This window comes from Corvus hawaiiensis, chromosome 6, assembly GCF_020740725.1.
Source record: "Corvus hawaiiensis isolate bCorHaw1 chromosome 6, bCorHaw1.pri.cur, whole genome shotgun sequence".
Taxonomy (NCBI): domain Eukaryota; kingdom Metazoa; phylum Chordata; class Aves; order Passeriformes; family Corvidae; genus Corvus; species Corvus hawaiiensis.
Window position 1 is genome coordinate 57,675,375 of NC_063218.1, and position 24,626 is coordinate 57,700,000.

General features: G+C 40.4%; 1 protein-coding gene across 4 annotated transcripts in view; it reads right to left on the reverse strand.

Moving 5' to 3' along the window:
* Positions 1-10,842: 10,842 nt before the first annotated feature.
* The window catches only part of ELP4 (elongator acetyltransferase complex subunit 4), a 136,687-nt gene continuing 122,903 nt past the window's right edge, over positions 10,843-24,626 (reverse strand). For all 4 annotated transcript variants that reach the window (XM_048307263.1, XM_048307260.1, XM_048307261.1 and 1 more), the window contains one exon: positions 10,843-11,408. In XM_048307263.1, coding sequence (XP_048163220.1) covers positions 11,277-11,408 — 132 coding nt within the window. In that variant the 3' untranslated portion in view covers positions 10,843-11,276. The remainder of the gene's footprint in view (positions 11,409-24,626) is intronic.

Genomic DNA, 24,626 nt, shown 5'->3' on the forward strand with positions numbered 1-24,626 from the left:
TAGTGTGGTGTTGCAAATTTTGTTACTGTGTTAGGTTAATCTCATTAAGTTTTATTTTGATTTTATTTTCAGTTTTCAGTAAGGAGGGGTTCTTAAGAAACGTTTTTATAGACTTTCAGCCCTTCCACCAGCCCGTAATTTGGGCTAACAAAAAGAAGATAGGTTCACGTATCTAATTGCAGCTGAGAGCAGGAGGAGGTTGTTTATTTAGCTCGGGTTTCTGGGGATACTCTAAATGAACTCCAGAATCCGGCAGAATTTCCAGAGGGGAGTTTGCACCGTGCCAGTCAGTGGTGGAGGCGCAGTGCACGCCTGTGTCTGTCTGTTGTCATTGTACCTAAAGCACGGATGGACACACATACACGCAGATATACATCCCTGACTTCGAAAAATTGTTTTTGTTAGGATGCTTAAAAGGGAAAAAACAACCCAGCTGTGTTTTTAACAGGCTCTTTGGGAGAGTGAATGCCATCCCTTTATATTGCCACACAGCACAATCTTAGTGTAATTTTCCATTGAACTTGTAACCTGGTTAATACCTCAATGCGCTTTGTGTGAGGGTTGTTAGTGTGGGCGTGGGTGGAGAGCTGCATGTCAAGGAATAATGAGAGAAGACAAATCAACAGGCAACAACAATGCGAGCTGGGACTGGCTAGTGAAAGCTAAAGGCCTTTAGTCACTGGCAGGGAAATCTAAACATTCCCATATCTATGAAGCTGGCTCATTGTGCTGCAGTTGTTACTCTCGATGCTGTGCTGAAAAAGGGATCTCATGATTAAAAAGCCAATGTGCAGGGAGTTTTGAGTCAAAGCACAGGCATCACAAGCAGCCTTTGTAAAGCAAAGATACCATCTAGGCTGATTATGTTTTCCTTTTGGCATATTTGTCACTGCAGATAGCACTTCGCTGGAGACTTGGGGTAGCAGGGCTGTGCTGCTGAGGTAGTTGCAATGCTGCAGATGAGATTAAATGCATGTAAACTCTGAATCCTCTAGAGAAAAAGAGCAGCTTTGCTCAAAGCATGAGATGATAGTTATTAAAATGAAGAGCCTAAAGCAAGCAAAAATGAGCTCAGGTTTCTTTTTAATTAGTACTGGTCAGTTTTAAGTATATTTGTTATCCCAGCATAATGTAATTTTAATTATCTGGAAGTCATCCATTCACAAATATCAAAGAAACATCAGTTTTTAATTTTTTTAGTATATGTTTTTATTAGACCTGCACATTATGTATTTATAAGAAAGGGATAGATTGCATTAAACACCACAACAGGCAGGTCCCTTCTCACATAGCTAAATTGATTCCGGGAACAATTAATTACAGGTACGAACCCAGCACTTCTATAGCTAATTACCGTGTTTATACCTACTAATGTAGTTTGTTACCGAAATGCCAACTTCTGCTCAAACAGGAACGGAAAAGAGCTTCCCATCCCCTCCTCCCCCGACAACTTTTGTGCGCTGGTTGCTGTTTCTGCAGGTGCCGATGTGCGGGCAGAGGCAGCTCCCCATAGCTCTTCCCTGCCCTTCCTGGCTTTTCCCGGCCTTGCAGCTCCACCGCCCGTGGTCCAGCCGCCGGTGGCCTCCATCGTGCTGTCGCCAGCCCTTCTGAAGCCTTTCTCTGGCAGGCTGTGCCGAGGGCTGCGCCCCCGCGCCTTCGCAGCCATGCGACAAAGCCGTGTGTGCGCGGATGGACCTCGAGATCATTTCAGTGACAGGCCGGCTGGCCGTGGCGGAGAGGAGACATTTCTGGCTCATTGGCTCCTTATCGCGCCCTATGGAAGGAGGTCGGCGGGGAAAAGTCTCTGGCTGGCTGCACATCGTGAAGAAGCCGGGGCACTCGGTGCCCCGAGCGCTGCTGCCCGCAGAGCCGCTGCCGTGCGCGCCGGGGGCTCTGCGGGTCACGGGCAGCCCAGCCAAGGGGCATCTCCCCGGGTGGGCTGGGGCCGAGCGAGCGGGGGTCCCACGCCCCAGCCCCGGTGCCGGATCCCGGCTCCTACCTGGGGGCCAGGCGAGGCCCCGGAGCAGCCGCAGCGCCCAAGCAGCCTGGGAGCACCGCTGCGAGCGGGCAAGGGGGTGGTGCGTGGCTGCATGGGGACGTGCTGCCTCACCAGGCACCGCAACCAGCAGCAGGATTGGGGAACGAAAATCTTCAGCGTGCTCCGAACAGCCTCTAATACCCATTTTCACCCCCTTTTTTCTTCCAGAGCTGTATTTACTAGTGAAGGCTGAAATCTGCTGTGGCGTATTTGCTCAGTGTAACACAGCAATTTCCAAGGGTCTCCTCTTTTTACCACTGAAATTAGTGGGAGTTTTGCTATTGATTTCAATAGGAATGAGACATTTCTGTGCATTTGGTTAAAATGTATTTCATAATAACACCTTATACTTTATTTATAAGCCCCTCCTAAGGCATTTCACAAATTATAGTCACACAAGAATTGATGTGTGAGTGCTGTCTTAATAACACTGTATTTTGTGTTTCAAATATTGTGTTCTAGATACAATATTTACATTTACAAGTGAAAAGGCTGCTAACCTAACAGTTACTGTTCAGAGCAGACAGATGATGAGCCATATATGCTGATGGCGAAGCAGACATGCATGGGTGCCACGCGTGTTGGAGCTGCCTCGCACCGAGCACACACCGGCTTTAATTGTTTTTAAAAGGTAAGCACGAGCCAGCATGTGCCCTGCTGCAGGAGGCAGGGAGAGCTGCTTTCTCACCCAGGCTGGAGCACTGGAAGGGGATTTCCCCTCTTTTTAGCTAGGCTTTTTATTTATAAAGTGAGGAAAATGCCCCCATGGGCTGGTTCACTTTAGGCAGCCTAACATGGGATTTATCTGTGGGGGCAAGATTACAGTAGCAGACAATGACCTGGGACTGATAACACATTGCCTCCCCCAGGCTTTCCAGCCATTGGAAGCCCTATTTCATTCACTTTCAACGGCCAAAGGTGTCTGGCTTTTTTTTTTTTTTTTATTGATTTTTCTGGTATTACTGACTAAAATACATTTTCTCCCTTTCTCTGGGTAATATGTGCAGTGTAGAGTTATGCTAAAGTTTAAATTTGTTCTACTTTTCCATGGTAAAAACAGCACTGCAAAAACTGAAAATGTATGGTTTTATGGTTTTTTTCCCAGTTCATTTCCCTTTGCTCTTGTCCTCAGTTTAAGCAGTTGAGCATTGTGCCATATGCAGCTGATAAACCTCCTCTGCTCCGGGAATGGTGTAGGATCTTCTTTTAAAATAGCTCTTCTTTGACAAGATGCTTTCTTAATGAGCTCCTACTGCCCTGTTTCTAATCAGAAGTGTGATTGGCACCTACAGACACCCGAAACAACCCTCCTCCCCAATTAGAAATGGGTGTGTGAATTATGGGTGCGAGAGTGGAGCCTGTGATGGCTGTTTGGCCTCGTTCAGAGAGGGAGTATTTCCATGTCTTGCCATGGACAAGGACTCTCACATGGGAGTGTTTGGCTGAAGAGTGCAGGAACCCCTAAAGCCCTGCACTGCCCAGGGTGGTGGAGCCAGAAAACATGTTCCTCCTCTTTGGGTGGAAAATAAGGCATGGAGTATAGCTCCTTTTTGATTAATGCTGGAGAATGGTGTTAGGGTAGTCTCTCACATACGTTACTGTTTAGAAACTCTCACATACTGTTTAGTCTCTCACATACCTTACTTTGAGAAACTAGCAGAGGCGGGAGGAACCGGCATGAGATGCACAGTAGTAAAGATATTACAGTTTGGATAGGAGCCAGGTTGGCAAGTTCTTGCTTTAGAACATATCTTAAATTAATTCCTCCCCCAGCATTCTCTTAGCTGTGAAGAAAGAAAGAAAACCCCAGTGTATCAGCAGACAGTTAGGGTAGCTTACCCCGGATAGCTCACTATCCGAAGATAGTTTGCCAAAGCGATCATGTGGAAGATGAAGGTGTTTTCATAGGGTCTGCAGAAATGAAACCTCAAAGCAATGAAAGCATTTGATCAGTCTGTTAATACGTACTGCTGATGTGCTGTAGATTTCCATGAAACCTCCAGCTGCCAGAACCCCTGTTGTTTCTTTGGAAGGTGGCCCTTTGGAGAAAAGTCTCCAAGAAACCTGCTTTCCCTCAAGTTTTGCTATGAATCTCTGATGACTACGTTTTAGCACACTGAGAATTTCAGGGCCTTCTCTACTCCTCCCTTTCCCCTTCCTGGTTATATCCCCAGTGAGAGGATCATGATTTTGAAAACGTGTGTCTGATGCTGGTGGGCTGTGTGCTGGAGCTGCTTTGCCCCCACAAAGGACCACGATACTGATTTTGCTGGGCTGGTAGAGGTCCCTGGTGCTGGAGCCTCACCTCCTACATTGAATTGCAGGTATGTCAGATGGTGAGCAGAGGTTTTGTGAGTGACCCAGGAGGATCCTTGTTACCTTCAGGTCCTGACAGGAGCTATAAGTTGCATGGAATCCTCCAGTAGAGGTTGCAATTGCCTCCGGGCACCTGACAGACCTCACGTACACTCTGGCAGGTAAAATTGGTGAGGGCTGCAAATTGCAGCTCTTCCTCTCCTGGGACATACAAGCTTTTCCAGCTGCACCAGAGAAGTTTGCAGATTCACAGATAACCTCCTTCAGGTCAGGCCTACACCAATGGATTTTGAGAAGTTTATGAACAGTTATTCCACAGAAATTACTTACAGATCAACAGAAGGACTCTGATTTACATGGAACTGCATACAGCAGATAAACATGTTCATCTTGTTACAATAAATATGTTGATTTATAACGAGAGAAGAAAATCTATACTTCTCTCTGTAACTGTTTGTGTTTTACCCTTTAGACTTTACTTGGCAAAGTTGGATTCATACTCTGTATGCTGCAGCTTTGTGTTTCAAATACTGCAGGGGAGGGTTTATTTATTTTTAAAACTCCCCCTGTCAGACTGGATTAAGTAAAAATCCCATCATTTAAATTTTATAAATTTTTTTTGCTTTTAAATAAGCAAGTTGTCCACTTTGATTTCTCTGAATTTAAGTCAACACTGTTACTTTGCAAAGTACATATTCAAACCCTTAGATTCTTACTTAAACTAAGTTTTTGTTGGTTCTGATGATTTTTTGAGTTATGATTCAATTGCTCTGCGTGAACTGCTGTTGGTTTACACCTGTTTGGGCTAGGATATATTTAAAATTTCATGAGACATACACAGTCAAGGACTGCAAAATAATCCCGCTGAAGTAATTGTGGTTCCCTCCACTCTGCCTATGCTTCCATCCTCTTTCCCTCTGTCTTGTTGGGACAAGTTGTATTTGCTTGTCTGAAGCCAGAGCATCAATAACAATGTTTGAAGCTCCTCAACCACGAACCTTGGTGAGTTGGGATGAACCCCCTGGTTTTGAGGTGACTCCTGGGAAGACTCCCACACAATCTCCCACACAGATGGACTTACTACTCCACCATCTCCACGAGTGTGCTGTCAAAATCCTTCTCACTCAAGTAATTTTCCAAAATTGCTGAACTGTCATGGACATAGGCTGAGAAGCACCATAAATGGAAATTTCATCATGCTGAAGAAGTCTTCCAAACGCTTTCCTTTCTCTGTCACTCCCCGTCTGGTCTTGGCTGAGTTGTTTTATTCGTTAGTGCTGTGTCCAGATTTGGGCTCCTCAGGACAAAGAGGTGAGGAGCTCCTGGAGCGGGTCCAGTGGAGGGTAACAGAGATGATAAAGGGACTGGAGCATCTCTTATGAGGATGGACTGAGGGAGCTGGGCCTGTTCAGCCTCCAGGAGAGATGGCTGGGAGGGGACCCTGTCAGTGTCTGTCAGTGTCTGCAGGGAGGGGTCAGAGGATGGAGCAGGCTCTTTTCCATGGGGCCAAGCAATAGCACACGAGGCAACGGGCAGAAATTGATGCACAGGAAACTCCACCTGGACATGAGGAAGAACCTCCTTCCTGCATGGGTGATGAAGCCCTGGAACAGGCTGCCAGAGAGGCTGTGGAGTCTCCCTCACTGGAGACATTCCAGAACCATCCGGACACAATCCAGCGCCGTGTGCTCTGGGGTGGCCTTGCTTGAGCAGGGGTGCTGGACCAGATGACTCCTTGTGGTCCCTTCCAGCCTGACCCATCCTGTGGTTCTGTAATCAGTTCACCTTTTCCAAGTGCAAGGCCATGCTGGTGGCAGGACTTTCACAGATGGATAGCAGAGATACCTTTGTGTCTGACCAGTTCACCTGCTGGATCCACAGAGATGTTGAATGTGCCCAGAAAGGAAATGGATGCACTAAAACTTCACTGGCCAGGAATGAACTGCTGCAGCTGCAGTTTCCAGAACTGCTGCAGCTGCAGTTTCCAGCTGTGATTGCGAGCTGGAGACAGTGGAGCTACAACTGGTTTCAAGTCCTGCTAGAACGATCCCTGTCCTACTGATTTAAAACAGGTCAGGAAGCCAAACTTGTTTCGTAGCCATGCAAGTTCCAGGCCCTGCACAAACAGTCCTGGCCTATGAGCAGAAGCTCTGACATACTTTGCATTAAATAAATGCATTCTAAGAACTGCTGAAAAGTTTCATTCAAGCAATATATTTTAAACAAGTTTACAGCTCTTTCTCCACACAATAAACTATCTCAAAATATAGGCACTGAAAACTGCTTGATTTCATATCTAAATCCAATCCATTCATCCTTTCTGTTCTTCTCTAAGTCCAGCCTGGTGGAATTTCAGCAAGAGCTTTCTTTAGTGCATCTGCTTCAACTTGCCTTCAAAAGAAGTATCTGAAAGTGCACCAAAATTCACCCACTTCAAGACTTTTAAGAGAACTCCTCTGACACTGAAAGTGCTGAGAACATTCTGAGGGCATGAACATTCAGACTCAAACTCTGCCAGCATAAAGACTTTTCTTAAAAAACATTCTTGCTATATTATGGATTTTACATTCATCTTCAGTGCCAGAAGACATTAAAATACTTTTTTTTAATATACAGAGGAATATGCAGTTAAAAATTCTCTAGATCTGCTAAATTGTAAAAGATCCTCTGGGCCTTACCACAGCAGGTTTCTCCTGGGCTAAACTATCACTGACTTCTCTGGAAGACTTTTCAGATTAAGTTCTGCAGGTCCAGAAAATCCTCATGCAATAAAATGTTGAAAACATAAAAGATGTCTTCGTTTTGATATGAACAGGAGGTCTGTAAATTAGCTTGATGTGCCTGGTAACTTTCAAAATTGTTTAAAGGCAGAGTCTAAATAAGCAGCCAAGTTTTCAGCAGATGCTCCAGGATGCTTGATGCCCAACAATCCTGGAAGATCTGTGCACTCAGATGCTGAAATACAGGGGTCTTTTTCTCATTTTTTTGGGAAAAGAAAAAGAGCCTAACATTTACTTATAATAACTAGAACCTGAAAAAAAAAGGCTAGTGGAATTTTTGTTTCCTTCCCTCCTCCTCCCCCCCTGCCATTTGAGATGTCTTTTTTCCCTAAGATGAAGAGGATTCACTTTAATTCTTTTTTTCTACACAGGTACATTTATTATTGAACAAGCACCACCATGTGCTTAGTGTGATTAAAAAAAAGAAATATAGGCAGGTCTTGCACTCACGTAGCTCACAAGAGAAAATAAAAAATAAAGAGGTGGCATGGGAGATAGGACTTGCTTCCACCATCTCTTAAAGGCATAAAAGCATCTTCTTTCCTATTTCTGTTGTGCTCTGTAGTTATGATGTTTCTCCAGTGCAGGCAAAAGAAGAACACTTTAACTAAATTTCTAATATATGATCCTGGAGAAATACTTGTTTAATACATGTGAGTGTGTGTGTTTGAGTTCAGTACTTGTAGTACACCCACATTTTTAATTGGATATGTTACAACCTTGTGGTTTCAGGAAAAACTTGATTAGCAGTTCACCTTCCAATACTGGCTGGGTAGAAGATTTTTGTAAGTTAGGCTTTTGCACTTTCCCAAAAGCTGTGTTTGGAACAGTATCACTGCTTAATATTAAATTCAAATATTAAACCAGTTGTGTACTACCACAAGTATCAAATCTGGAGTAGCTGAATGCCAATTTTCAGATGCTTGTAGCTACTGTTACAGAAAATTGAATTCAGCTGTACCCTGGAAATTGCTTTTGAAATGTCTTTACAAAAAGAGAGAAAGACTTATCTATGAAAATATTCTTCTCATGTTCCAAATACTTATATTTTGAAAACCTCAACACAACAGAAATTATATAAAGAATTCTTATTTGACATATTAAAGGCACAACGTTTTAAATTTCATTACTGCTTTCTTGACTGTGTGTCACAATTCTGTAAAGATCAGGTTCTTGTGCTGAATTGGGAACATCTTCACTGGGATGAATTTATTGTTTCCCTGCTGAGTTTGGTGGTTTCAGTTTGTAGCCAGCTAAAAAGTAGGAAGTTCTGCTTAAAAAAAATGAAGTAAACAAAACCCTCTCATTCTGCAATCTCTGCAGAGAGGAGCCCTCTGAGCACAAGTGAGGATGGCACAGACTTTCCATCCAAGCCAGCAAGGGGCCTCTGGAGATGCCAAAAGGAGCTGGTAGCACATTGCCACAGCCTGTCAGAAGAGGCTGTGCCCATTCTTCAATCACCTGAGCTGCTCCCCTTAGTTAAATATTTGTCTTCAAGTCAAGGGAAGACAGAACTGAAGAAGGATGTTTTGGACACCGGAGCTTGACAGGCACAGAGTGGTTATGGGTAACAGGCACAGAAAATCACCAGGTAAACATTTCTCTGGCTTCCCAAGTCAAAACTGCTGGTGGTGCCACAAATGAAATCGATACTTTATCCACACTGTATCTACACTCTATCTACCCCATACCTACACTCTACCCTCTCTCCACACGCTATCAGGTAGCAATACAAAGCTCTGTCTCACCTATCAGCCTGCTGGATTAGTCAAGTCACTGTCACATGTTGTAACTGATAGGAGATTTTGGAAGAAAAGACAAATTTTGCTCCATGTCTTTGCCTTAGGTAAACACCACCGTGCATCTGCATTCTCTAACACTTACTTTACAAAGCACATTTAGTGACTCAGAAAAAAACCCAAACGAATGCAGATTTGCAGGAGGAGTTCCTTTTATTACTCAAAATACTTGTCAGCTTTAATCTGACCCTCCTGAAGTTTTTGAAATGGATGCCTTACAGATGCACAGGGCACACATAAGACAGATACACACGTGGGATACACATGCTGCTCACTAACAATTTTCCGGTAATAACTAGAAATGGGGCTGTGACTTTCATGATATTTTCTCCCCTGTATGCTAAGCCAATGACCTATTTAAATATGTTGGCAGCAATTTATATGCCTTGTGACTTTATATTCCACAAAGAAATACCGTGTTTTGTGTTATTTACATTAAAAAGACGTGCTATGTAAAACCTCACCTTTGTTAGAAATCACTTTATCCTAAGTACTTAAATTATTTCACGCTTTCAAAAGGCACAATTATGTATCTAATGAGAACTTCCATTCAGTGTTACACATAATACAAAAAGAAAAAAAATGTTTGAGACATCAATGATAGTATTTTAAATATGTTGGCATAGGAAAGTAGATGTCTTTTTCCTTCACTAATCTGACAGTTCAGTTCTGAAACTTTATTTTGAAAAGATTTAAAAAGGATTTGTGTCTTTAGAAATAAAAAAATATAACAGGCATATCTAAAAAATATGGAAGAGAAAACCTGATTGTTACTACTAATGAAATAGCTGATGACAAAATAGTAGTCTTTTTGATTTTGATCACAAAAAATAAACTGGTAGTGACAGGATATGATGGATAGATTTGACATCCTGGCAAATCACTGTCATTGATTCAATTATTCTAATTCAGAATAAAAGCTGTATACAGTATGTGTTTATGCTACAGTGGAGTTTTTTAAGTGATTGACAATCATCATATTAGTTAGACAGTTTTAAAAGCTATGTCTTTGTTTTACACAGCGTTGTCAAGAAAAAAATAAAGTAGAACCTGGATTGCAGGAAAAAAAAAGCAAACCACTTCCCCAGTCTTGGTTCCAAACCCATCAAAATATGTTACCATTATTGCATCCTATTAACATGTTCTTTGAAGACTCAGTTTCACTCCAGCCATGTAATACTCTATTACAAAGACTAAATTTTGAAAGTGTAATGCAATCTTACAGCTGGGTAGCTTGGAAGTTCTGCAGAGAAGATGATATTACCTTTCAAAATGGAAGTCAGCCTCAGAAGAAAGAATGCAAACCGCTTTAATTCCCAGGTCAGCTTTGCTTTACTGTTCCTTTGTTTGATGAGAGAGACACAGGGATACATACAGAACAGTTAGAAGTTCACAAATGGCATATCTGAGGGTACAAAAGCCTGAATTACTTGTATATTCTGGCTGCTTTAGACCAGCTCGCTGTGATATCCTTCCCCGAGCTCAAATGCACTCTTCTGGTTTCCCAGCATTAATGTAGCTGTCGGTTTGAATTTCAATCTTGAATTATGTCTGTTGACATAATTTCATAGTGCTGACTTCAATTGTTTAGGATTACTGTTTTGAACTACATAAGGAAATCAATTCTTTCCTCTCTGGTTAGGAAATTCCATTCAAGTGCACTTTAATGCATGTAGTAAGACATAAGGCAAAGTAATTATCTATAATATATTCTGATTTACGCCCTCCCCCCCCCTTCTCAATTATTGGCACATTAAATAACAACTATCTTATATATTCTAAATTTATTATTACTTATTTAATAAACTGACGTAGGGATTTCCTGAAATTTAAGAATGGTATTTCAATTACAGAAATGAATGTTTTTAAAAGTGTGCAGTTTGCTTTTTGAATAACACATGACAATGAATTGCTTAGTTCCATTCCTTTATTTCAATAAACCATCCAACTCAGTATTCATACAAAATATTACATGTAAGTATATAAAAATTCTTTTGGGAAAAATTTATTTTTAATGTAAAAAAAAAATAGAAATGAAAGGGTTATCACAGTTTTTGTATTTTAAGGAAAGGAACAAAATACTCCCTGTTTCTACTAGAGCAGAACAATGGCAGGACCCAACATAACTGAAGCTTTAAGCAAAATCCAAACAAGACCAAAATTAGTACAAAGAAACCAGAACATTAAAAAAAAAAAAAAAAAAAGGAAAGGAAGGCATCATATGACAACATTTATTTTTAAAGACTGCTGGGTCAAATCACTAAGAAAAATATTTATATAAGTCATTAACACTCATAATTAGAGTGTCACATAAATCTGAGTGAAACTGCTAAGTAGAAATCACTAGAAGTCCAGGTGCTTCTTGCCGATGGCCATCGCACCACATCCTGAGCTCAGCAGTTTGGCGGATCCTGCCAGATCCTGTTTGCTCGCGCGGCTCACTGTGTCTGACAAGTCTGGAGGCAAATGCAGCCGCTGTGGCAGGAGATTTTCAGGAGGGAGAGAGAGAGACGGGGAGAGAGAGGGAAGAAAGAGAGAGAGAGAGAAAAACAAGGGGAAAAAAAAATAAATGCAGTAGAAATCATTTTGCACAGCATATTTCAAAATGCAGTATTTTTCCTGACTGATCCGTGTTTACTCGCACAAATAAAGCACTTCCCAGACACTCTTCTAGGCTGACCTGGCAACAGTTTTTTATGTTTTCAATACATTGGATTCTGTAAATTGGAATAGATTTTTTCCTTATGAAAATTTTCTAAACAAAATACAAATTTGCTCAAGGTATTTAATTATATATATGGGCATTTTTCCTTTAAAAACCAGTGTTTTGTCTGCATGTCAACCTCTACATCAAATTATAGCACTACAGTGTAAGTATAGTTTTATTTTAAATATGGACACATGGTGACAGAGTCTGAAAATAAATTATGGGATGGTCAAAAGATGGAGAGGGCTCACCCTGGTTGCACATTATTCTGCTAGATGTTTCCTCTTCATATTCTACTCATAGTGGCTAATAAAACCAAGCAGTGACAGTAGTTGCATTTGTATAAGGCAATCATATATGTTAATCAAAGCTTGCCCTCCCCAGTGAGTTGTAGGAACATTAAATCCAGTTTACAGATGGGGAAACAGAGACACAGGTTACATGGCTGCCCACAAGCACGTGGTCCTTGCACAAGAAACCTTATTTTGCAACCATGACAAAAATACGTCCACCCTCCCTCTGAGGGTCTTTTACACGGGAGATATATAAAAGACATGACATTACCATTTAGCTTTTGTAAAGTAAGGTGAAAATTAATGTAAAACTGAGGCTTTAGTTGCTTAATTACCAGCTTGCTTTTGGACATAGTGAGGCACTGAAAGCTGGTCAGATGAGACAGTTGAGTGTCTTCGGCACAGTGCAATAATTTATGAAACTGGTATCATGGAAGGAGCATATTTCTTGAAAGATTTATTAGTCAAAGGCTAAACTGGGTGGTTCTTTTAAACTGCACATGCCTCTGAAGGGAACAGAAGAACAGTAGTGGCTGCAAAACTGTATTATGAGGCTGTGTGGACTATCCTTATTCTCAGCCTTTGCTACATATTTGCTTTTATCACATATAAATACAGCTTCCTTTTACTCAATGCTTTTGGAAATTTTGTATCATAAGAATTCAATTAAAAAGCATACGAAATCTTTGAATTTACAGTGAGCTGACTGTTGAATTCCTTGCTGGTTTTGAGACTGTGCAATTTGGCATAACTTGAGAGATGCTCCCAAGGGCTTCCCACCACTGGCTACTCTTGGCTGTGGGCAGCACTGGGAGAAGAACTGTGTTGTTGCTTTCTCCAAGGGAAGGAAATGCATAAAGCAATGCATGAGGAGTAGGAAAGCCTGTGTCCAGGGTGAGATGCCATACCCCAGTGCTGGAATAGGAGAAAGACGTGTATTTATTGACAGCATTTTGCCTGTGAAGCACAGCTCACATATCAACCCCCACTCCCTGTAAATACCACACAGTAACTCTGCAGCTCTGACATTTCACTGTATTAAACCAGTGCTGTGATAGAGAATCCTTCACTCACAGTTGTCCCCTTACTCCAAAGAAGGTTAAGCCTGGCTGTGGCTGTGGCCTGTAGCCCGTGACACCTCATTTCTGCCTCAACACAGCACAAACAGGGCACGAGCCTATCTCCTTTGGCTGCTGAGCAAAACGTTTGCTGGGGAGAGCCAATGTACAACTTGGATTGTATGGGAGGGGCTGTAACCACTGAAAAGCAAAGGAGCAGAAGAAGTACAGGGGAGCACTTTGCAGATCTATCAATCCCATTTTCATTCTTAAAAAGTGTACAGTACTCTGCTGGCAGGGTGCAGGGTAAGAGGGATGTGGGAGGTGGAGAGATTAAGTGAAGGAATCCAACCTTCTCCCACTCTCTGTTAGCATCTCTGTGCCCTCACCGGGAGCAGGAGAGGCAGCTTCCTCTGGGGAACATGTCGTAGCACTGCCGTCCTCCTGCAATTACTGACCCTTTGCCAAGTCTGCCAAATGGATTCTGAGCAAGGTGATGAAGAGCTAACAGAACCAAGGCTCAGCAAACTCATCTTAAGCAGGGACTGACTAAATATCATAGACGGGGAACAACTGCAAAAAACCCTGCCACACCACCCTGGACTTAAAAGTGTGGTCAGAAAAGAAAAAAACCTTTTACATTTACACAGTCATTTGGTCAATGCTGTGTTCATTTGCTAATATATATATTCTAAACAGAAAACAGACAAAAGAATGTTTATAAATCTGCAAAGCCTTAAATAGGAAAAGTAAAAAATTAAAGATCCTCAGATTGGATGCTGGAAGTGAATTCGGCTTTTACAGATGTACTTGTTATGATACAGAATTTCGTGATACAGGCATGTACTCTTGTTCCCCCATCTTCTTCAGTGAAGAGGATGCACACTGCTCATTTGGTGACTGGCTAGTCATTTAGTGACTGGCTATTCAGTATTTTATTTTCTTGTCACTGTTTACTCTGAACTTTTCTGACATATTTATTGTACACTATTCAAACCTTGTTCTGAAGACAGAATGGCTTTTCAATAGCACATGTCAGCCATATAGCACTTGAATGCTTCACAAATACCAACTGTGTTATTTTCCTAATATTCTTGTGAGAGGAGGCAGCAAAGTTACCTCCATTTTAGAGACAGGGAATTGAGGCACATAAAACACATAGGAAATGGTATCTACTAATTTCAGAAACAGAAACTGAGGCAGTTTGCTTTTCCAGAATGGTTAGCATTTTGCAGAATTTCACATGTTCAAATGCTAACTTCATTTGCAGCTGAGTGCTCAGTATTTTTCAAGAATCCAAAGTCAGGCACTCAGAAAACAAGAGGCACAAAATAAGAGTGGTATTGGCAGAGACACACATCATACCTTCCATGATATCCGTGATATCCTTCCATGTCTTAATTATGAGACCATTCCTCCTGCAATCTTTTCCTCTACAAATCCATTCCTCTACAATCCCAACTTTCACATTATAACAAATTACTGGTTCTCCAGGAATCACATTTCACTGCATATGCCACATTCATCCTTAGATCAGACATGTTCTGAACAACAAATCACACCAGAGTCCTTTGAAAACAACTGGGTATTATTCTGCCATTAAGATCTGAATCACTGGACATGCACATGCTCCCTGTGAACAAAGCCTGCATAGGTATTTCAAAATATCATTCCTTATATTTTCTGTGCGGAGAAATTTTCTGTGTGCCCATATATAGCACTGAAAATATTAATCCTAATAAATATTTTAACACCATTTAAAAATATTCTAAATGTTAAGCCACAAACAAACAGGAAATTCATTGCATGGCATCTACATCCACAGGTTTAGCAACTGGCCTTTATTTTTGGCACCAATAGGGACATTGTGATCACTTGAACTAAGGTAGTAAGTGATGGTATGAACAGGCTGTGATCCTTCTGGAACACCAGCACCACAAAACAGACATTTTCACAGATATTTGTTGACCACAGAGAAACACTCACATTTAAAGTCCTAGTTAAGCACAAGATGTTTTCTGGTGGACAGACTTCTCTGCTATTTCTGATGGTCTGACTTCCATTCCTTTCAAGCTCTCTTTCTCTGATCAGTCTGGTAAAAATCAGGATGATTTTGCTCACAGTGGCAATCCCAATCCTTGTCCAGGCCTTCCTTCCATCCCACAACTGGCTTTCATGACAAAAATGTCTCTTCTCTAGTTATCTGCAGTCTCCAGGTCTCAGCTTTCTGCTTCCAAGCTCTTCCTTCCTGCCCCTGACAGTCCTGTATTCCTCTTGCCTCTGTTTCCATGCCCTGATCCTGTTCCTAAAGCCTAGGTTCAAATTCAGCACCAGGCCACCCCTCCTTGCCTCAACTCCTCATCTTCCTCATCCCCTATTTTGTTCTGCTCCTCTTCTTCTCACCCATTATTGATCTGTCCTCCTTTCTCCTGCTGGCACTGCTTCCCATTCCTGCTTCCTGCCCCTCTCCTCTGCCCTGGTGCCCCAGCCCAGAGTGTGGGCACAGGCAGTGGCTCACCGGGTCCAAAAAGCAGGAAAATGCCTGCAGAAGAGTCAAGCTGAATGCACTGAGTGTGCCCAACAGGTTGGGTTTTCACAGGACAGCAAGAATGCATCCCTGGCCTAAATGCTAGACATAAAATTATTTTAAATAGTTTAACATTTTCACTAAAATATTCCAGAAACACAAAACTTTCTATAGCCAAGAGCAAGCCGGCAGGGCAACAGCATTTTAAGGGAAAATGGTCGTAATGTGGCAGAAGTAAACATGCAAGTGAAAATAGGATCCTATAATCACCCTCCTTGGGATAACTTCTTAAAAATGTATCAATGTAAGGTGAAGTTTATCAGTGAAAAACTAGGGAATGCTGGAGTAAACTTCCTTTGTGCAGAGTTAATTGTGTTTCTGCATTATTACAGTGTGTTTAATTACATGATCACACAGCATTTTCACCCATGGAGGCTGTCAGGAAGGTTTAAACTCGGGATCTTCACAATCAGACTCTGATTTTCATTCTCTGGCTGAAGAAATAAGTGGCTCTGGAAGAAGGATATTATGGAACACAGCATAGCTGGGGAAGGGGCATGGTGTGAGTTGTGGTGCTCTGTTTTGGGCAGTCCCAAAGGAAGGCTTTGCGGGGTAGGAACAATTACACTGAACCCAGCTAAGCACACAGCTTTAGGGCATGTGTTACGAAATGAAAACACTTTAGAACAAACTTGTTACATACTTTGGGCCTGCTCCTCCCTCTGCCTGAAGAAAACTTCTAATTACTTCATTTGTTCTCAACGGGGAAAAGAAGGTAGAAGTGGAAGATGAGATTATGTAAAAGGATAGCTCAGAAGGGACACAGAGCAACCAGTGAGTCCAGTCCCAGCACAGAGGACCAGATACACACTGATGGTTTTCTGACGCTGCTCTGCTGTGTAAGACTGGCATGGAAAGAACCACATCATGGCTATTCCAGGAACTTCCAGTGGGCTGCTACATTTGGTTGGGGTCAAGTTATTTTTTAAAATCCTACTATACAAAAATACTAGCAAGTGCTTTTGCCAGTGTATCTTACTGTACCAAGGGGATTGTTTTAGAGGTTTATTATAAACCCTCCAGATTTTCCAATGCCAAGCCTTTTTTCTCTTCAGTATTAAGAGGACTGACCAGCATTTTTCCTAAAAACTTCTCCTGATGTTTATACTTCAGCTACAAAATGCATAGAAACAGTACACATGCTTAAACTGGCTGTGAAAGGAACTGAAAATAAAGTAAAAATCTATGACTGAACTTAAGTAACCAGTGACAGGGTAAACAAGGAGTTAGCTACCAGAGATAACGTTAAAGAACTGATTACTGTACAGCTACAGACATCAGCTACACATTCTTCTGAGGAATCTACTGCCACTGCACTGTGGAGGCAACTAGTGAAATCCAGTATTACACCTACACAGGATAAAAACCAAACAGTTCAAAAATTCCTCATCAGATTTGAGGAAATCTGTATCTGTATGAACTGTTTTTATACAGAGACAATTGAGGTTGAAGACACTCAAGATACAGCACAATTTCATAAAATTAATTGAGGGCTACAAAAATCACATTTTCTGTAAAATGCTTTAAGCAATAAAGAATACAAATTTTTTTAGCAACAATGTGATAAGCAGATATATGTATATTGGCAAAAATCTAAACCTCAAGTACTTCTGTATATAACTCCAAAATCATTATTATATTTTCATACCTATTGGAAGTGTAATACTATAGCAAAAAATACATAATAACACGAGTGATGCAAAGTCACTGAATCTCATTAAAAATGAGGTGACAGTTTGTTCTTAATTTGATTCATATTAAAGTTAATTTCACTGAAGTCAGCCTTGTGACTCTGTTAACAGTTACATGAAGCTTTAACAACTGAGCCCAAGCTTCCCAAAAATCTTTACAATTCATTTATTTGGATCTTTGACCAAAAAAAAAAAAGCTTGTTAGTCTACTATGGCTGCAGCCCTGCCTTGGGGCAGGGAGATGGGTTAATGACCTCTCTAGATCCCTTCTACTTCCATTTGCTACAACTCCATGAAGACTGAAGTCACCAAAGCCGAAGGGATTTGGTTTAGGGGGAAGAGGGGGGTGGGGAGAAGAATTTTAGGAATGCTGGGAAAATGAAAGATGCAGACTCTTAGTTGGGGAGCTTTACATCCTACTTACTTCTCTTTGAAGCAGAACTCTCCCTGTTCCATAAAGCCCCCACAAGACAGAATGGGAACAGACTGTAGCAGGAAGGCCGAGCTCCTGTTACTGTTTCCCCTTGTTTATGGTGCCCACAATCCACCACTTGCATTATGTTTTCCATTTTATGTCTTTTTATTATCACCTTCTAACTACCAGTAGTAATTTCTACCTTTGGGCTTAGCATAAGCACAAAGATGCGCAGGTACGAAACTAAATTTCTTCTAGAGAGAAAGGCTTTTCTCAAATATTTGACATAGAGGTTACTACAAGTTTTGGCTTCTTCTCTTGCCAAACTCTCCAACTGAGAAGCACCAGATATGTGTATTCTGATGAAATTAGTTCTCTTTTATATGATATGCAGTCTACTGGAGTGACATATCATTTATATTGACGTAACTTTGTAACTACTCATGTAGCAAAATACTGCTATGAAAACACACAAAAATTTTCTTACTGCCACAAAGCCTAAAACTTCTGAGTTAATATAAGTTCACTTCTCAATGACTAAACAATAAGCCCTTTGCCACTGAAGACATTATTAGCTCTCTCAGCAAGGAACAGAAATGTTATTCCAACTGGCCTAGACCTGTGTCAGGCAGAAATCATATGGTTGTTGTGAAATTTGGTTCACAAATAATGATGGTGTCTCACAATGGACAATATTTATCTTGTGGAGAGAATGGAGCCAAACTATTCTCCCATAGCTGCATTTCAGTCTTACACAAACTCTTCTTTAACCATTTGCTATGAATCTCTTATATTCCTGTTCACGTTGCAATTTGCTCAGTACTTTAGCAAACTCAGGAGATAAAAGAGTAGGTAACTATTTCTCTGTATAATGGACATGAACTCAGATTCTTCTTGTACCGCTGTATTCACAGACACTACATCACCATTTTTAGATCACAGGAATGGATACATTTTCTAAACTGGTCATAAAGAACAAAAGACTTGACTTTCAAAAAGAGCATTCTGAAATTTTCTACATTTCAGGTAACTGTGACTGACTTATAAGAAACCACAGATCTATCAACTCTTGTTAAAATAATCACATCTACCACATGCACATCCTATTTCTTTTTTTTTTAAGTTGAAGCACAACTCAAGCCATCATGATGTTAACTATTGCTAACACCAGGTGTTGAGAGAAGGCTTCCAGTAAGAATAACTGATAAATAAACTTCTACCTATATATGCCTGTCTGTCTGCTAAAGGATAGATAATACTACTGAGAATATTTGAACAGATAATACCACTGAGAATATTCTAAAACTCCTATTTTCCATCACTTAGAGAAAGTAAAATAAAACCAGGGCAATTCTCACTTTCACCTCATTTACAGAACAGTGATGTTTTACTGTGGGTTTCCAATAGTACAAACAGATTATTTAAACAGCATTTTTAAGGACACATGGCAAAATTAAGAACCATTAATTAACCTACTCTTTGTATGATAGATTTTGCAAAAATCCATTTTACATTTCAGAACACTGCATCTTTCCAGTGTATCTGCTTTACAGAAGGGATATGATAATATCCAGGAGAATTCAACTTGAACTGTGCTGATTTATTTGGATGTGCCACATGGTACTGTTTCTGTTTTCTGACCAGAAATCTGGATTCATGAGTCTGAATTTAAAGTTTAGTTTTATAACACTGGCTGCTGTTCAGAGATATTTGTTTGTACCAGTATAATTCAATTCTGTACCTGTTGGTGTAAAATGCATCCCTGGGGTATTTTGGGTGGCTGAAGAAGTTCCAGTTCCAGACTGAGTAGAGATGGGTGGGTTTCTGTATGTGCAGCTCCAGTTATTAATTTTCAGTGACAGGAAAGGAAAGCACAGACACTTGTCCGAACGAACTCATTCCAAAGAAAAACTCCAACATGTGTTAAAGACGATTTGTTCCATGTGAAGGGACTCAAGTGAAAGAGAAAAATATCAGGAATATTTGCCTTCTCTGACACCTGAGAATGCCACCAGTGTTTGGCACCATGAGGTGCCCTTAATCACACACCCACAGAACAGACCCGCTTTATGTTCTAGCTGGAGACTCTGGATAATGAAGAAGCTCCCTGCTTTATAAAGAGGGATGGATCCATCAGTAATGGTTATAGGCTGCCCAAGGACTGCAGGTGTTCAACTGCTTGTCTGATCCAAAATTCAGAGAAGCCCGTGGTAATCTTACAAGCAGAACTGGAGTAAACACTTATATAACACACTACAGTAATATTGATACAGCTCTTATCAAATTGAAAGACTGTCTCTGTCTTGAAGAGTTTATGGTCTGAACACACAAAGTGGGCAAAAAAGGAAAAAGTAAAAGACAAAACATCAAGGCAGAAGGAAAAATGTCATGGTATATAAATACTCTATTAATGCCAAAGCTTTTGTTTTTTTTCTTCTAACTGAAAAAGTAATGTTTAGAAAGGCGAGTGAAAGAGAAGAGCCATAGGGAAATAAATTAAGTGACAAAGGGCTGAAGAAAACATGGAGTGAAGAAAGGGAAAGATGGAGGCCAGGAAGAGATATATTAATCTAGGCATGCTATGGTCGAGATTGCAATATATTGTCTAAATCTGAAGGGAAATACTGTTCTAAATTCAAGCAGTAGTTCATGAGTCTGATGTTATCATCTATGTTCAAAGCAAGGACAATTCTCCTGTGGATCGGTTCTTTTTGCTGAACTTCTCCTCCCTGAGCTTATGTAAGAGTGTGGGCCCTGTGATGCAGGTCTGAGTAATTCCAGGGCTCTCAGACAGTCGGGTGGATGCTGATGTAAATGTCACATTCTCTTCCCTGACGGATTCATTCAACCTAATTGCAGCTGTCTACAAGTCAGCCATTCAGTCTAACCTACATTATATACTTAGGGTGAGATGAATTGTCCTTGCAAGTGCTTGTCCATATCTGCTGATTATTCAGGAAACCTGAGTGACTAGCTTAAACCAAATTCTTCACTTGGAGTCTAAAAGGTCAAGGGGAGGATTTCAGTCCTACAACTCTATGAAGCTTCTCACTGAATCAGTGCCTCCACTGTGTCTACTCCTTCTCTGAATGACATTGCAACATGCCACGGAGTACAGATTTCATATCAAACCACAGATGGCTCACTGGAAATGTTCCAGAGTTGCTGATGATGCCCACGATGCTCTACAACAACTTGAGTCTCTCTACTGGGAAGCTTGAGAAGTGTTCAAGGCACTGTGTGTACAAACAAAAGCTGTGTATGTGAGGAGGAGGGAGAAGCAGCATTCAGAGCAGAAGCATCTGTTCCAGGATTACAGTGTTACTGTCACCCTCTAAAATTTCAGCCAAATTGAAAACCTAAACAAATATTTGAGTTTGCATCCAAAACTATCTGGTAAAGTTCATTATAATTTACCAGGCTTCTGTTTCAGTTCCTGTCAGATTTCAGAAAATTCATTAATACTGTCATTTAAAACCCATTACTGAGGGTGTGCAACTGCACCAAATAACTGATAAAATGTATTCTGCCTCTTGATAAAATTGTCCAGATAGATTGCAACACTTCACAGAAAGGCTCTGCTCCAAGACAGGTAACTCACACTGGCAAGTCTCCATGACAAGTGCATTTCAATGACCGGTTTGCCAACTCAAAAAGTAAATGTTAGCGGGGGGGCAGGGGGGTATCATTTTATACCAGGAACAAGCCCTGTACTCTGTATTTACTTTTTAAAGTCAGTTGGAATCAGAAAATTTCCAGTGCTAGACAGCCCAGCACACCTCTGAAGCATTTCTGGGTGTTCAGACCTGGAGCAAGCACTGCCCACAGGGAAGATTCATTATCCCTATCCCACAGCCCACCCATCCCTCCTCCAGACATGAGGGCTTTGGCAACAGGGAAGTGCCTCAACTTCGTGTAGAAACATATTACATGACCAGAACACAACAATTATCACATTTGTAAAGCTTCAGGGACAGGAACAATTTAATAGCTTTTTGAAGCAGACTAATTTTCTGGAGATTCTCTTCCTTTTTTTTTTATTATTTTGCTTTTCATGCATGGACAAGCTCTTCTTTGCTACAGGTATTTTCTGAGTCTGCTTTGCAGGATTGTTATGTGTGGAGAAACCCAAATCATTCAATCACTTTAAAACAGTGCGAGAGAAATAAAAAAGGCCTATGTAGGTGCAAATTACTGCTACTAACCTCTGTTTTAAAAGCAAGTATCATTCAGATAGATAAATGTATTGCTTGTTTACAAAATCCTGCACATCTACAAACCAGGGCTGCTAAACAGATGACCAGTTTATTTTTGTAGCTTTTCATAAGCTAGAAACTTCAGCTCTGCAGTGGCAAATGCCACTGTGAGACACCTTATGCTAAGGCAAAAAGCAGGCCAGAAGAGAAAAATAAAATTTATTTCTGCTATCATTGTCTTCTCACCCTGAAACTGGCACTGATACAGGATGTATGTTCAGTTCCTGTAACTCCCAGGTAAGGATGTAGACAGTACATAATCCATATTCTAATATATCTTCAGCACTAATCCCCTGTGACTCAGGGCTATTGTTTAAAACTCCAGATAACAAAGCCTTTTGTAATGTTACTTCCAAATAATCTTTAGACTTCAGAAATCCCTGAAGTGTAATTTAATATCTGTAATATTAGCTCCACCTGTTTTGGTATGAAAACTCATGGTGGCATATTTTTTATTCAGTGATTGATATTACTTATTAGAAGAAGAGAAAAATTGCATTAGTGACCAAGTGGTCATTCTGCCCACTCTATGGGAAACCCATGCTTTAAAGGAACTTTAAACACAGAATAAGAAGGGGAAAGGTTAAAAGACAGGTCACACCAATTTCTTTTTAAACAACTCTGTTTCAGACAGTACGTCTCAGTGTAAATGAAAACAAATATATTAAATATGAATGACAGAAACTGGTATCACATTAAATGCAAGACTTTTGTGACTAATTTTGATTAAAACAAACATTGTTATTATCTGAAAGTTAGGGGGAGGGTTGAACATTTGAGCAGATTCCTACATCAAAAACATGTTTTGTAAAGAAACTATATGTCAAATTATAGCTATTTGCTTTCAGCTGTTTCAAGCAGTTATTTAGTTTTGTACTTTTCATGTGTCAGTATTTTTTTCATTTCACTTCTTTATTCTGTACTACAAGTAAGTCTCTTTAGAGCAATAAGATCTTTAAAATCCCTTTAGTGTTTAGAAATGTCAACAATTCAGTAGATTATACTTGATGAATAGGCCAGATAGAAAAAACCTGCCTCAAGTTTTTATCTCAAGTGAAGTAAGGTGCTTTGAAGAGCACTTGATTTGAGATTTAGAAGCCTGCCACTGTTCAACCAGACACTCTTGAGAGCTGTTAAGTCCTGACCCATAGCATGAAAACAGGTTGCAGGAAGGGAAGAAACACCACTAAGAAATATATTTTGTACTCCCTGTGTCATTATTTCTTCTAAATACCATTTAAACATTTCTTCCTATAAATAAGTGAAAACCTACGAGACAAGGCAACCATATCAGACCATCTTATTTGAGTATTTTGAATGTAGCTGGAACTTGCCAGGGGGAACAGCTACAGCACTGGAAAAAGATGAGGCTCTAAAGGAAAAAAAAATATCTAAATGGTTCCTTCCATTTGAATAGACTACACTGACATACTAAACCTTTGTATTTTTGACAAGAGACATAGAAAACAAAAAGGTTTTCACTTCCAAACATGCAGTGGAAGAACATGGAGTGGTTTGGTTTGCTATAACTACAGAAAAATATTTTTTTCATCCTTTGCTATCAGTTCCACAGTCTAAAACATATCTCAGTACCAGACTACAATGAATTCATTCAACATCACGAAACAATCAGTTTAAGATATCTGCACAGCAATAATAATATCAAATGAAAAGTAATGCAAACTGTAAGTCACCCCTTTTGTAGGAATATCTGTTCTTAACAGATTATTGTGCTTGTGCACAGGCTCTCTCCCCCAGCACTACTTTAGCTTCATAACTGGTTCCTTGAATAAGAACTTAGTTAATAACCTAACAGCAACTGACCACATTATTTGGGCAAATGTCTCATCAGTATCTCCTGCCCTACTTTCTGCATCTCTGAGTTTCATAGAGATATAAAAGAAAAGGCAAAACTAGGTCATTCCTGGGCTGAACAAAAGAATTTTTGTAGTAGTATAAATTACTGACCTTTCTAATAAGTCTGTCTTTCCCAGCAAACCAGGTCATCCAATCCAACTCAACTAATTAATGGTATCCTCCAATAACTAACAATAACCAAAGCACACAGTGAATTTGGGAGAACTAATTCTCCCAAATTAAAAGAAACACTTTAAACACTTTAAAAATTAAAAGAAACACTTTAAAACACTTTAAAAGAAACACTCAAGAAACACTCTCTTTCCTAAATCAGAAGAAATTTTGGGGATTGTGTTCAATTATTAGTTACCATATAGTAATTACTATTACAATAGCTGTCTTGTACTCACTGACAAACATCACCGTACCTGAGCCTATCTGGGACCCTGTAGGGTCCTTCTTACCTGGGATCATTCACCCCTTAAATCATCACCTGTAAGCTCACTGAATGTCACAGATTTATCAGTGTTCATAACAGAATGATAAACATGATTAGGCTTTTTGAAATGAACTACACAATGGACATAAAACAGGGAACAACTTACTGAAAAATACCACTGGTAGTCTTACGGCCACAAGAATAAGAAGACCTAAAGTAGGAAACAGCCTCCACAACCATATTTCCGTGTTATAGATCCAGGATACTGCCCTAAAAGCAGCACTGTCAACAGTCATACTACCCTACTGACTGCAGGAAAGCACCATTTTTAATTCAGAAAGATTCATTACTCTGAAGTTACCAACAGGTAAGTTTTGAATCATAAAAATC